We start from the raw sequence: 14,039 nt of genomic DNA on the forward strand, positions 1-14,039 counted from the left end.
TCGGCTGAACCACTAGCAGGTTATGTAAGCACATCTATGACAATGACAAAGGTACCAAAATCTGATTTTTAACGATCGTCCGTACGAGCAAATCACTGAATGGGCCAGCAAGGGAATTTAATAGGTTTTCAAACATCCCCCCCTCCATATTTTTCTTGCCCCCTCCCCAGTTTGCTCCCTCCCCACTTTCAGCCTTAAAAACCAAAATTATGAAAAAAATTGGACCCCCAAAAAAAATTCATTGTGCCACCACAGGTTGTAAATATCCCGAACTGAACAAATGAATTTTTCAATTCAAGTTGTATACCGGGGTTGTATATCACGTGCACAAGGACGTTCAGGGGGTAAAATTCCCGTTTAGGGGTGTTATTTGCTCAAAAGGCAAATCGTGTTAAGGGTAGATATGTTTTAAAAGCCCCCCCAGTTTGCTCCCTCCCCCCCTTTCAGCCTTAAAAAACCAAATTATGAAAATTTTTATGGCAATTTTACACAATTTCTTTCGACCCCACCCCCCCCAAAAAAAAATCCTGGTGCCACAAAATCTCTGGTAAATGCATGTGTACATTGTGAAAATTGAGGCCCCCTGGGACATAGCTGTACTGAATCTACATAGCTTTGACTAGTAACATACACTGGTGCTGCAAAAATCGAAGGCATTAGGGGGCTGGCATTCTCTTCGGAAGGGGGGGGGGTCCCAAATATACTGGGGTTATAAAGTTTTGGAAATAAGAATAGGGGGGGGGGTCATAAAGTTTTGGATGACCAAAATGTAGGGAGTCATAAGATGACCACAGATAGTGTATGTTTATTTTATTCAAAAGACTGATTTCAACACAATGTTTAAGGGGTAATGTGTATCGGGGGGGTTGTTGCTGAAATAGGAGGCAGTCACAATTTAATTGAACCAGGGCCTAGCACTTCCCTGATTAAAGCCATATTAAAACATTTGCTAAGGAAGACGGCCTCATTATTTTTCAAAATTCTTTTTTTTTATAAACAGGATTAGCCTCCTATATTGTACTTAATTAAACCAAAATACCCTGTAAATATCAAGACCCTAGATGCTGTAGTAGTTTGGTCAAAATCCGAGCCTATTTTGAATAAAACGCAGGAACCGTCATTTTATTATTATGATGGAAATATTAGTCGAACGCATACGCGATGCTCATAACACAGTTTGCACATGTGTGCTGGACGGTGCACGGTGATCTACAAAACAAAGGATCGTACCGGTTTACGACCGAAGGAATTATACGTATTGGCGACTGATGGTAAATTCCAATTTTATTTTCTTTGCCTTAGTTGTTCGGCTCAAAATTAAAAGGGGATATATCTGAAAGTAAAAGCTAACATTTTATGGCAAAGAAATACTATTACTATACTAATCTATTTTGTATGAAAATGATTAGGGGTGGTGCAATAATTATGTGTACCTACCCCGGGGTGGATGGGGGGCAAAGATTTTGGCAGGCCAAAAGGGGGGCAAGCATTTTTGGCAGGTCGAAAGGGAGGTCAAGCGATTTTGGCAGGTCGAAAGGGGGGGCAAGCGATTTTTGGCACAGATATTTTGGGCACCGTTTTGGGCACCGCCCTAAAAAGGTAGGAAAACCGTTAGGAACACGTTCAAATGTGCAAAATTTCCTGCTCGCTGCGCTCGCAAATATATGCTAAGACAATTTAAGGTTTTAAATTTGGGTTCTCAAAAATCTTGCATGTGGAAGGGGGGGGCAAAGATTTTTGGCACATCGAAAGGGGGCCAAAGGTTTTTTGGAATGTCGAAAGGGGGGGAAAAGATTTTTTGGCACGGCCAGAGTGGGGGGGGCAAGCGATTTTTGGCAGACCATTTTGAGAATTCACCACCCCTGGGGTACACATAATTATTGCACCACCCCTCATAATAATGATGTTCCTGATAGTGAGTCAACACATTCTTTTTAAAGGAATTTTTATATGAGTGATAAGCCATGTTTTTGAGCTGGCAACCCACCCATGGACAAATCAGCAACAACAACAAGCAGCCAGCGAAGCAGCTGCAGTGTGGACCAATTTAGCTAAATTTTGGGGAGCTGTGTTTACTATTTTTGCGGAAAAAACTGTTTTTTGTTCTTTAGTGTTGTGGTCTTTGCTGCTGCATTACTGTATAATGCATAGTCGACAGAATCCAGGTAATACATGGGCATTATGCATTAAAGGAACAACAAACGTATGCAGATATAAATTGATGTGAGGAAGCTTAAAATCATGAAAATTGCTATTAAACCTAAAACCGTTCATGGATGTATGGGGGCCCTTTTGGGGGGGTGAATGGTGATGCAAGGGGAGCCTGATGCAAACGGGGGCCTGAAAATGTTTATCCCTCTGAATATATCACCTAAATTTTTCTTGTAGAACATGAGTTTTCACTATTTCCAGTGCGGTGGGGTTGACGTTGATGTTCATTCCATGGTGGCCAAAAAGGGAAAGGGCCCTATTCACTCGGTTGGACATCCGGGAACATTGTCCCCTTCGTTTCCTTTGCACAAGAGCGCGCATAGCAACCAGCTCGAGAAAGGGAACTGCACACATGCGCTCACTGTATTTGTGACGTCAGCCCGACCAAGAGAATAATAAGGTCGGACATTTGTCGGAAGGGGTGGGGGCCTGGATGGGAAGGGTATCACAATCATTTATTAACATGGGTTTCACTGCGCCGTTCAGTCAAGGACACACTCTGTGGACGTGTGCGTTCAGTCGTAGCGTAAATATTGATCTGGATGGTACGGCATACAGGTGAACTTTTTTCAGTAAGCTAGCCTAGGGGGTCTTTTGTTAGCGGAGGCATATTAGAGAAGATGGCCAAATTTTTTTTATATTTGCATCGACCCCCCTGTTACATGTGTTTGTGAACGGTCCCTAAAAAGCAAATGGGTCATCTTTCTTGTCACATGATATGGTGAACCCCGGCCCCACGGCCATATTTTCTGAAAATCTAATAAAGTACATGTACATGTAGCTCAGCCTCAAAATTATGGAGATCTTTTCCTTTAGACCACCCTCGCTATATAGGTGACCCCGGAGTGACGTCACAAGCCGTTGACCTCCGTTGACAACAAATCCGATTCAGAAGTCAAATTTGTAGTTTTCTGTGGTTTGTCCCTTTTCAAATCGGCCAAAATACTACCATTTCTATAACTTCTCGACATGGGGCCTCCAGCCAACAACAAAAATAAAGACTCTCCTTTACATGTTCATGTGTTCAGCTTCACATAAAATGCAATTTTCGCCAAGTATTTAACCCTTATTTTACCGAAATCGGCCCGAAATATGCTTGATTCGAGGTCAAAACAAAATGTCAACAAACTGAATCAGCCTCTGTTACAAGTCTTCAACTAGTCGCACTGCTCCACGGTCTATTGTGGGTTGAAAAGCGTAAGTGTAGGCACTGTAGCGTCATGTAAAATAAGTTCCCGGATGGCCGGGGTCACCTATAGGGACTAAATTATTACTTGTGCATCAATTCAAGTTTCAAGGTTTACTTTTGCATCAAGGTTAAACAGTTGCCAAACACTTTGAAGTCAAGGTTTATAAAAGGCTACCCGGTATTGAAACTTGATGTTCTTCTTCTTCCGTATTAGTGCCTCCCTCATATGTATTCATGAGTATTATCGTACTGCGTACAGACAAGCTGTACTTATTTTTACTCTGGAACCTAGAGTAGATGAGTGTATTTTTGAAGTACAGTCAACAGTGCCGGGATGACCCCCTGCTCTTTACGAATGGCCTTTGACGTTCTTTAATGTGCACACTACATTAATGTGAGAAAATATGCATGTACACGGGACCTGAGACTATTATACCTGAAACAAGTAGAGTGAAGTGCCTTGCTCAAGGACACAAAGAGCCAGCCAAGCTCAGGCGGACCTACATGTAGGTTTGAGTTTAGCGTCCCATTTTTCAGCTCCTAATGAGGCAACTTTTTCATTATTCATTATTTTCAAGGTTTCATTATCAGCGGCCTTTTACCAATGTGCGCTTTTGTTCATTCTAATTGGGTATCGCCAGTCGCAACTAAATGTATTCTTCACTCCAATTTGTACTAACCTCTCTGTATAATGGGCAATTCCACGGTAACTCGTGCTACACTTTATGGCATCCTTTTACATACTTTGTGCTCCAGCTTTTAAATTGATTTGATTGGAATCTGTATTTTTTGTATTTTAATACCCAACATTCAAGGCTAGATCCTCATAGTGTTGCTAATTCAGGATATCAACTTTTGTATGTATGGGACAGCTGTAAAAATTGGTAACTCGTGCTGCGAGCAGAGGACATGCTTAAAAATCACTCATTTTTATTTTGATGGTGTGCTAAAACAAAAAACACTAAAGCCTTATTGATTATATGATAAGTAATTGCTATAATAAGGTTTGTTTTGGTATACCTTAAAAAGTTGTGCCCCTCATAGTTTTACATTGACTGGCAAAAACATGGTAACTCGTACTACGGTAACTCGTGCTACAGTTTGTCCGGCCATTTAAAAAATGGTTTTGTTCATCTAAATGTCATTTTTTTTTGATAACAATTCCTCAACAACTGGTGTAATGATCAAATAACTCAATCTATGTACAAATAACCCCCCAAATAACCCATCTATGTACAAATAACACTATTCAGTGTATGTACCAGCATACAATGTACCACACACATTACATACAAACATCCCAGCGTTACATACGCCTTGCTTGATCCTGTTTGGATATTTTATTCTAGGGCTTAAATTTTAACAGTTAAATTGAACAGTCAACAATTGATAAAACTTTTACTTCCATGTTATTTGACTCTAAATTCCCTCACAAATCTTGTAATGTTCATGGTTATTTGCTCTGTAAGTTTTAAAAATTGCTTTCTGAGTTATAGAATGTTTGGTCATCTTTTGGTTGAGACCATTTCCTGCTTGGTGCAAATACTCTAGTTTGCCCGATTTCAATCACTTCACTAAGCTGGAAAATGAGCCTCATTACACTCACCAACAAACCAATTTCCAATACAAATCTCAGAACTATACCAATCTCAGTATCAACAATGTCACTGTGGCTGTTAATCTCAGGATTTCCAGTATCTATTTTGTTTGTTTTATTTCTTCTTTTGCCTCGGTTACTCATTCAGTGGATGTTTTAAGGTATCCTCTGTTCTTCCATGAGGCCCATATTAATTGATTGGTTCTTAGGCTAGATCCTAGGGGTGGAGGGCTAAAATTTTGGTTGCATCATTTTGACCAGGTATTGATAGTGGGATATATGCTAAATAGCATGTTTTTTAGAGAGACTGTACAATGTAAAGTCTTTGAGCTTAAGAAAAGGACTTTATTGGTGTGTGCAAAAATTTGGTATAAATAAATTTACACTATTTTGGCACATGATCGGGGTGGAAACTGGCTCCTTGAATCTTATCTCTATCTTTGCCTTCCATATTTTTACTTTAATTTTCCTGCGACAGGAGGTCACTTTTCTCTTTAATTGTTGGCCCCCACACATGTGTGGTTGCCTGGTTGTTTGTTTGTTTCTTTCTTTGTTTGGCTGTCCAGGCGGAAGCAAATTCATTAATCCACTGTACAGCTCCAACACAATAACTACAAACTTGGTACCGGTATGGTGATAGAATAATGGTGGCTTGATGTGCTGTGTAGTTTTGTGTTATGTTATTTGCATATTTATGAATATTAATGAGCTTATTTACAAATTTTGCCTACATTTTCATTAATCCACTTTGCAGCATTATAAACACAATAACCAATCAACTTCAAACTTGGTTTGGTCGGATATGGTGGCCTGATGTGCTGTATAATTTTGTGTCATGTTATTTGCATATTTATGAATATTAATGAGCTTATTTGCATATTGCATATTATTTTTTCTTTACAAACCTTTGTTATTTACACACTTTTGTGTGTGTGTGTATGGGCACCTTAATTACTGAACTGCATAATTCTAGTTTGTCATGGGGCAGGCTGCCCCTTCCCCCACACTGGCTACACTGGTGCTAGAAAGCTGTTACCAATATCATGGTCACATATAAATGCATATTCATGTAGTTGGGAGATCCTCTATTGCTGCCAAGTGGTAGATTTTGCATTACCTTTGCTGGTACAGGGGGAAGTGGGCTATGGTAACTCGTGCTACATCGGTAACTTCGTGCTACTGGTAACTCGTGCTACAGTTTTAAATGGGTCATTATTATGTGATGGATAGTGTTTTGTATATTAATTTCTTATTTTTACTCAAGGCACTACTAGTAGAAGGAAAATAATAAGTGGCATCAATTAAACTGCCAACATTTTGAAAATATATAAAAAAATGCATCTTTCGGTAACTCGTGCTACGCCATATTTAGTGCTATGAAAACTGAAAAAAAAAAATAGTTACCAATACCATGGTCACATATAAATGCATATTCATGTAGTTGGGAGATCCTCTATTGCTGCCAAGTGGTAGATTTTGCATTACCTTTGCTGGTACAGGGGGAAGTGGGCTATGGTAACTCGTGCTACATTGGTAACTCGTGCTACTGGTAACTCGTGCTACAGTTTTTAATGGGTCATTATTATGTGATGGATAGTGTTTTGTATATTAATTTCTTATTTTTACTCAAGGCACTACTAGTAGAAGGAAAATAATAAGTGGCATCAATTACATTGCCAACATTTTGAAAATATATAAAAAATGCATCTTTTCGGTAACTCGTGCTACGCCATATTTAGTGCTATGAAAACGCATAATGAAAGAAAAAAAAAATTAGTGGGGATTATTTAAAATGTGTTGGATGTTTCTTGAAGACCATATTTCAGAGATATAAAATGTATCAAATTTAAAAGAAAAGTGCCCATGTTTAATAAAATAGGCCCACTTGGAAAATATCTAAGTTGAACAGGAGTTTTTCACTTAAAATACACTCCCCAAAGAAACTTTAAAAAACCCCAAAATGTTAGAAAAATGCGAAAAAAAGTTTATAACTTGAACCTTACATCTGTTTGGAATAATATAAAAGTTAAAAAGAAATATATATTGGCAATTTCATTTTTTTGAGTCATGTCCACTTTTGCTTGGAATTGCCCGTGTACATTTGAGGTTTGAGGAAATGGGGGGGGGGGGTATTGACTCATTAAAAACAAAATAACAATCATGCAGAACATTATGAAATAAATTTTTGGCACCAATTTGTCAAAACTAGGTCTTTCTTAGTTAAATTTTACAACATCAACAATGTCCATCTGGTAAAAACATTTTGGCTAGGTTGATTTCTCTTCTAGTCTAGATACCCAAAGGTATAATTGAAATAATTGGATAGAGCAAGGGTCAAAAACCTGTATATTTTTAATGCTAAAATATTTAGATGGATTCATCTAATAGTTATCAAGGCTTTCTATTGTTTTCGAAGGGTTCAAATACAAAAAGAGGTTTAAAAATTTTGCAGGACAAATTTTCTTTCTGGTTTAGTAGTAATTTGCAAAATAATGAATTATTTTCAGATTTTACATCTCAAACGCGGCACAAAATTCATAACGCGGGCAGTGGACGCTAAACTCAGAATCAGTTTCAAGTGCCTAATGTTTTGGAAGGAGGGCAGGACTTCGATAAATGAGGGAAATTATGGGGTAAAAAACAAGGTTAAAAAACTTTTTGAAAACAAGTGAAAACAACCATTCTGCTAGGAAGTTTTTGTCTCAAAAAGCAATTTTAAAATTATCGGAAAAGCAATAAACCTTCGTAAAATCAGCATCACTTCCGTCACATAAAAAGATGATCAGGTGAGTGGAAAGTGGCAAAGAATTTGTGAAATGAGGGAATTTTTTAAAGAAAAATATTAAAATACATCAGGTTTTTTGAAAAATTTGCCATCTTGAATAACAGAATTGCGTCACGCATTAAAAACCTGCCAAACGCGCTTGAAAATGCTTGATACGCGAGCGTAAATTATCGTCAAAACGAGTGTACATCAAAGCTCGTACTACGCGATGTGTTGGAGTTTGCATCACCGGTTTTGCATTCAGCTCTTGTCAAAAATTGCGATAAAAACATGGATTTTGGAACAAAATAAAGCTTGTTCGAAGAAATAAAAAAGGTATGTTTGAATTGCTAAGAACATGTTTAATCTTGATGCGATGGTCTAAAAGAAAAGATCGCCAAAATAATTATACATGTATGACAAGGTTTCAGGATTGACCACAGTTTCGTGGACAAAATGAAGCTACATTTTTTTCCAATGATAAAAATAAATCTGGATTAAAATTTTGTAGAATCTGAATCTGAAGTCAGAAATGCAAAAAATGTAAGCGTTTTCCACAATATGGTCAGTGCATATTGCAAGGGATCTAGATTTGTAATCACAGTCTCCAAAGCTTGGATTTTCTGATTCCATGCCCAAGGCCAAATTGCCCATGTATCTTATTTTTAGGAATTTTTGATAAAAAAAATAGAATGTGACTTTTGACTTTCAAAAGTCATAAATTAAATCAATTGTCATATTTGTGCATTGGACTTACATTTACAGGGGGACTTTCACCGAAACTCCCAGCAAAAACTAGTCCTGTGGGTATGTTTTTATAGTTGCGCTACGGGTATGTTTTTTTATCTGGTCTCACTCACTTGGGGAATATTTAAATATTTTTACTAGTATTCCTGGTCCTAGGGGTACCTCCAGCAACCCTGGATCTTGGATGTGTATCCAGAAAATCCTTGAGGCCCCCCCCCAGAATGTAACCTTTCAGACCTTACTATTATATACACTAGTGCACCTGCAGCTGTGAGAGCCCTGATGCTGTGAGAGCACTGGTTAACCTCAATTTTGTTTTGCGCATATATTCCCCTCGTATCAAGGATCCCACCCACCAGGTTTGAGCCCGATAGGATAAAGTTTGAAATCCATGACCTTTGACCTTTGACCTCGGATGACCTCCATATAATGTTTTTCATGCTCCCCTCATACGAAGGATTCCACCCACCAAGTTTGAGCCCGATCGGACAAAGTTTGAAATTTGACCCCTCCGTAATGACCTTTGACCTGAGTTGACCTCGACTTTATTTCGCGCATTATATTCCCCTCCTATCAAGGATTCCACCCACCAAGTTTGGGCCCGATCAGACAAAGTTTGAAATTTTGACCTTTGACCTTGACCTCCGATGACCTTCGAAACTACCCGATAAACAGCGCACGCCCGGTACCCATCTATGTGTGAAATATCGGCACGATGCGTCGAAGCGCGGCAGAACGCATAGCCGGACAGACAGACAGACAGACAGACAGATAACGCTTATGATTATTATAGTATAGACTAGTGCACCTGCGGCTGTGAGAGCCCTGATGCTGTGAGAGCACTTATTGGGGTATGGGCGCTTATTGGGGTATGGGCGCTTATTGGGGTATGGGCACTTATTGGGGTGTGGGCACTTATTGGCATATGGGCGCTTATAGAATTCATTGGCAGCAAGTTTGGGCCCGATCGGACAAAGTTTGCAATGTACTAATCATTTGCAGCAATGCATTCTGGGTAGACATTACAGTGCATTTCAAATTGGGCAGATAGCCAAAAGCTGAATGAAACCCGCTTGGGCAGCTTGAAACTTGTTGTAGATTGTCTACTGGATTCCTTTTATCCACTTGCTGCTTTGTATCCACGTGGGGTATTTTCCCCATTTGACCTTTGACCTTGACCTCCGATGACCTTGAAAACCACATGGCCAACATGCTTTTCCCGATACCTATCTATATGCGCAATTTCAGCGCGCTGCCTCGAAGCACGGAGAACTGCATAGCCGGACAGACAGATAGATAGACAGATAGACAGACAGATACAGCCCGCTTATTATTTTATTAGTATAGATAGATAGATAGATAGAATTTGTATTTCTTGGTTCAATAGACCTATGTCACAATCAGCAGCAATATTTCTCTTCTAACTTGATCGATGATCTCATGTTGATGCTCAGAAGAGAATGCTGATCCAGGCAATTTGTATTTCTTGGTTCAATAGACCTATGTCACAATCAGCAGCAATATTTCTCTTCTAACTTGATTGATGATCTCATGTTGATGCTCAGAAGAGAATGCTGATCCAAGCAATCTGTATTTTTGTATCGTATCTTAGTCATATGTTTTAATTAATATTACATTATGTCCAATGAAAAAACTTTTGTGCCAAATCAGCTCTCACTGTGTAAAACTGTGTTGTAATATGACCACTCTGTAATTTGGGGTTTTCTGGTGGGATTTCATTTCGGGCATATATTCCCCTCGCACCAAGGATTCCACCCACCAAGTTTGAGCCCGATCGGACAAAGTTTGAAATTTGACCCCTCCGTAATGACCTTTGACCTCGGTTGACCTTGATTTTATTTGGGCATATATTCCCCTCGCACCAAGGATTCCACCCACCAAGTTTGAGCCCGATCGGACAAAGTTTGAAATTTGACCCCTCCGTAATGACCTTTGACCTCGGTTGACCTCGATTTTATTTCGGGCATATATTCCCCTCGCACCAAGGATTCCACCCACCAAGTTTGAGCCCGATCGGACAAAGTTTGAAATTTGACCCCTCCGTAATGACCTTTGACCTCGGTTGACCTCGATTTTATTTCGGGCATATACTCGCCTCGTAGCAAGGATTCCACCCACCAAGTTTGGGCCCGATCGGACAAAGTTGAAAATTTGACCTTTGACCTTGACCTCCGATGACCTTTAAAAGTAGCCCATAAACATGGAATGCCCGATACCTATCTATATCCGAAATATCGGAACGATCGTCAAAGCGGCTAAACGCATAGCGGATAGACAGACAGACAGACAGAGCTCATTATTTTATTAGTACTAGTGCACCTGCAGCTGTGAGAGCCCTGATGCTGTGAGAGCACTGGCATGATAGGGATACTGTTTGACCCCAGATGACCTTTGACCTCGGATGACCTTGGTGTAATTTTTGTCATGCTCCCCTGATACGAAGGATTCCACCTATCAAGTTTAAGCCCAATAGGGCAAAGTTGAAATTTGGCCCCTACATGACCTTTGCGCATATATTCCCCTCGTATCAAGGATTCCACCCACAAAGTTTGAGCCCGATAGAACAAAGTTTGAAATCAATGACCTTTGACCTTTGACCTCGGATGACCTCCATATAATGTTTTTCATGCTCCCCTAATACGAAGGTTTCGCCCCACCAAGTTTGAGCCCGATCGGACAAAGTTTGAATTTGACCCTTCCGTAATGACCTTTGACCTCGGTTGACCTCGATTTTATTTCGCACATTTATTCCCCTCCTATCAAGGATCCCACCCACCAAGTTTGGGCCCGATCGGACAAAGTTTGAAATTTTGACCTTTGACCTTGACCTCCGATGACCTTCAAATCTACCCGGGAAACAGCGCATGCCCGATACCCATCTATGTCTGAAATATCGGAACGATGCATCGAAGCGCTGCGAAACGCATAGCCGGACAGACAGACAGACAGACAGACAGATAACGCTTATGATTATTATAGTATAGATAGTATACATGTACAGTTCAGCCGTGTAACCAATGTGCAGCCAATGCATGTTGAAAAAGTTTTCCAGAGACATACAAGGGCAACAAGTGAAAAAGCCAGTGGGGGATAATGAACAGGGCTCGATTTAGAGGGGTTTTACATGCACAGATGCATATTACATTGGTTCTGTGCATGTAAAATTTTGCCTGTGCAATGTGCATGCAAAATTGTGTGATATTCTGCCCATACTCAATCGACCCATGCATACATGAAGATTGAAGAATAATTTTCAGGTCTCTTTACATGGACAGCATGTTTTACCTATTTCACACACGTACCAGGGCATCCCTGGATATTTACATTTCATTATCATATGCTCATTATTATAAAATTAGATTTACTTATTGCACTTCCACACTTCTTATCCTTTTCAGATTATATTAGGTGTGCATCCTTCTCCTCGTTTGTGATGGCTTGACTGAGGTACGTAGCACACCAGTAGTACAGAGGCACTATTAAAAACTGAAGGGCCAAAGACTTAGGACAAAGACTTTAGAAGAAGAAACTGTTGAAACATGAAATGTGACTACTAGTATCATATGGAACACGTATCTTGTTTGTCTGTAAAGCTGCACGTGAAAAGAGGTCAATCGTAATGACATTATAGTGGGAAAAAGACAAAAACTTTGAAAGAAACTAGACAAAAAACATGACATTTGATTATCTCATGGAACAATTGTGTAGTTTGTTTGTAAAGCTACATAAGAAAAGATTCATCTGGCACCCCATTAGATCAGGGGTCTGTTGAAGGACTCATCTGACATTCTTGGAGATTTCAAGTTGGTTGTGATCAGTTTTAATGCAGCTAACACAGGATATGAGCTTGTGCAGTCAAATACTGATCCTATAACAAGATCCTGTGACACTGATTCTAGAGAACAAGATGGATAGTCCAGATAACAGGTGTAACAGTACAATGGAAGATGACTCTCCGGATGTGATGGAAGAGAAGTTTGCTGTTGAGAAGAATTGCAGTGAGCGTTGCGAGTCTCAAGGTGCTTGTAATGTGGAAGCAGATCAACCGAAAGATCTGACCAAAGAACATGACAAGTATGTTAGTACATGTACCATGGAAGATGACTCTTCCCATGTGGCGGAAGAACAGTCTATTGATGGCGAGTCTCAAGGTGCATGTAATATAGAAGCAGATCAGCAGAAAGAACTAAGCAAGGAACAAGGTGAGGAGAGTCACTATGTGTCAGATGATAGTATGAATGATAACAAAGTCGGAGATGAAAATGATTCCCGAAACATTTTGGATGCTGCTAGTAGCAGCATGGGTTGCCTCGATGATGTCCTCGTAGATATACCGATAAACAAAGCAGGAATGGAAGGAGAGACCAAATGTAATCTCCCAGATCATGAAAAGCAAAGTGAGGGCAGTCTGCATGATGATAACGAAGCACTGTGTTTGATAAAGTCAACTCAAATCAGTAAAAACAATCAAACAGTTAAAGCAGCTCGTCATGATGTTCCCGAAGAAGTTCATTGTGCAGTTCCTGATTCTGAAGCACTTTTGCACAAATTTCCCAAAGGACATTCCAAAGAAAACCCAGATTTGGCAGCTGAAGAAAGTTTGAAAGAACAAAATAAAGCAACTCTGGTAAAAACACATGAGCATGTATTGGAAGCTGGTGTCCAGAAAAGTGTGATAAACATTTATATAACGTGGACAGATAATGAAACCGGAGACAACCGCACATTAAACTGGAGTCATCAGAACTGTGATGTATGTTACTGTAACTTCACAGCCTGGAAACAGCATGTTGTGAAGGAACATGAAGCATTAGAAGAAAAAGTACAGAGCAAATCATCAAGAAAATTAAGGATACCAAAAAAAGTAGTGAAAACTGAGCCCCTGATGTAGATTCGTCGCTTCTAAACATATCTGTACCAGCACTTGTGAGTTTAAACTCACTTTGTGAAAAAGCCAATATCAGAGATGGACAGAATCCTTCAGGAAGTAGAGAAAACATAGAAACTGAAGAGATATCGGCACAAAACAAGCAAGATAAGCTTCCAAAAACGTCAGTGTCGAGCCTACATAATGAGGCAACATGGATACCAAACAGAAGAAAACTTGGTAGACCTAAGAAACATGTTGCCAAAGAAGATCGTCAAGTGATACACTACCGGTGCCGATCAAGCGGAAAGCGAGGTAGGCCTAAGATAGAATACTGAAGATGACCATGATGATAATTCTGATCCGGAGTATATACCTGAAGGACAAAAACATCTTCGTCCAAAGAAACTGATTCAGTATAAGCCTGCTAAAGTGTATGCCTGTAGTCGAGGAAATTGTGGTGTAACGTTCAACAAGTTGAAAGAGCACGCAAGGCCCATGAAAAAGCGTTCATGGCGATGATATGTTTAGGTGCAATTTTCAGGGGTGCGGAAAGATGTTTACAACTATTTGCTGGAGAGAACATCATGAAAGCATGCATGAAATTAAAATAAAACAACGTAAAGAAGGATACAAGTGTCAA

General features: G+C 39.7%; 1 protein-coding gene across 1 annotated transcript; it reads left to right on the forward strand.

The window, feature by feature from the left end:
• The first annotated feature begins 2,032 nt into the window (after positions 1 to 2,032).
• Positions 2,033 to 13,725, forward strand: LOC140157517 (uncharacterized). Its single transcript, XM_072180742.1, has 2 exons — positions 2,033 to 2,165; positions 11,928 to 13,725. The coding sequence occupies exon 2, from the start codon at positions 12,437 to 12,439 to the stop codon at positions 13,418 to 13,420; it is 984 nt and encodes a 327-aa protein (XP_072036843.1). The 5' UTR covers positions 2,033 to 2,165; positions 11,928 to 12,436; the 3' UTR covers positions 13,421 to 13,725.
• The last annotated feature ends 314 nt before the right edge of the window (positions 13,726 to 14,039 follow it).

Source organism: Amphiura filiformis, chromosome 7 (genome assembly GCF_039555335.1).
Source record: "Amphiura filiformis chromosome 7, Afil_fr2py, whole genome shotgun sequence".
In the NCBI taxonomy this organism is placed as follows: Eukaryota; Metazoa; Echinodermata; class Ophiuroidea; order Amphilepidida; family Amphiuridae; genus Amphiura; species Amphiura filiformis.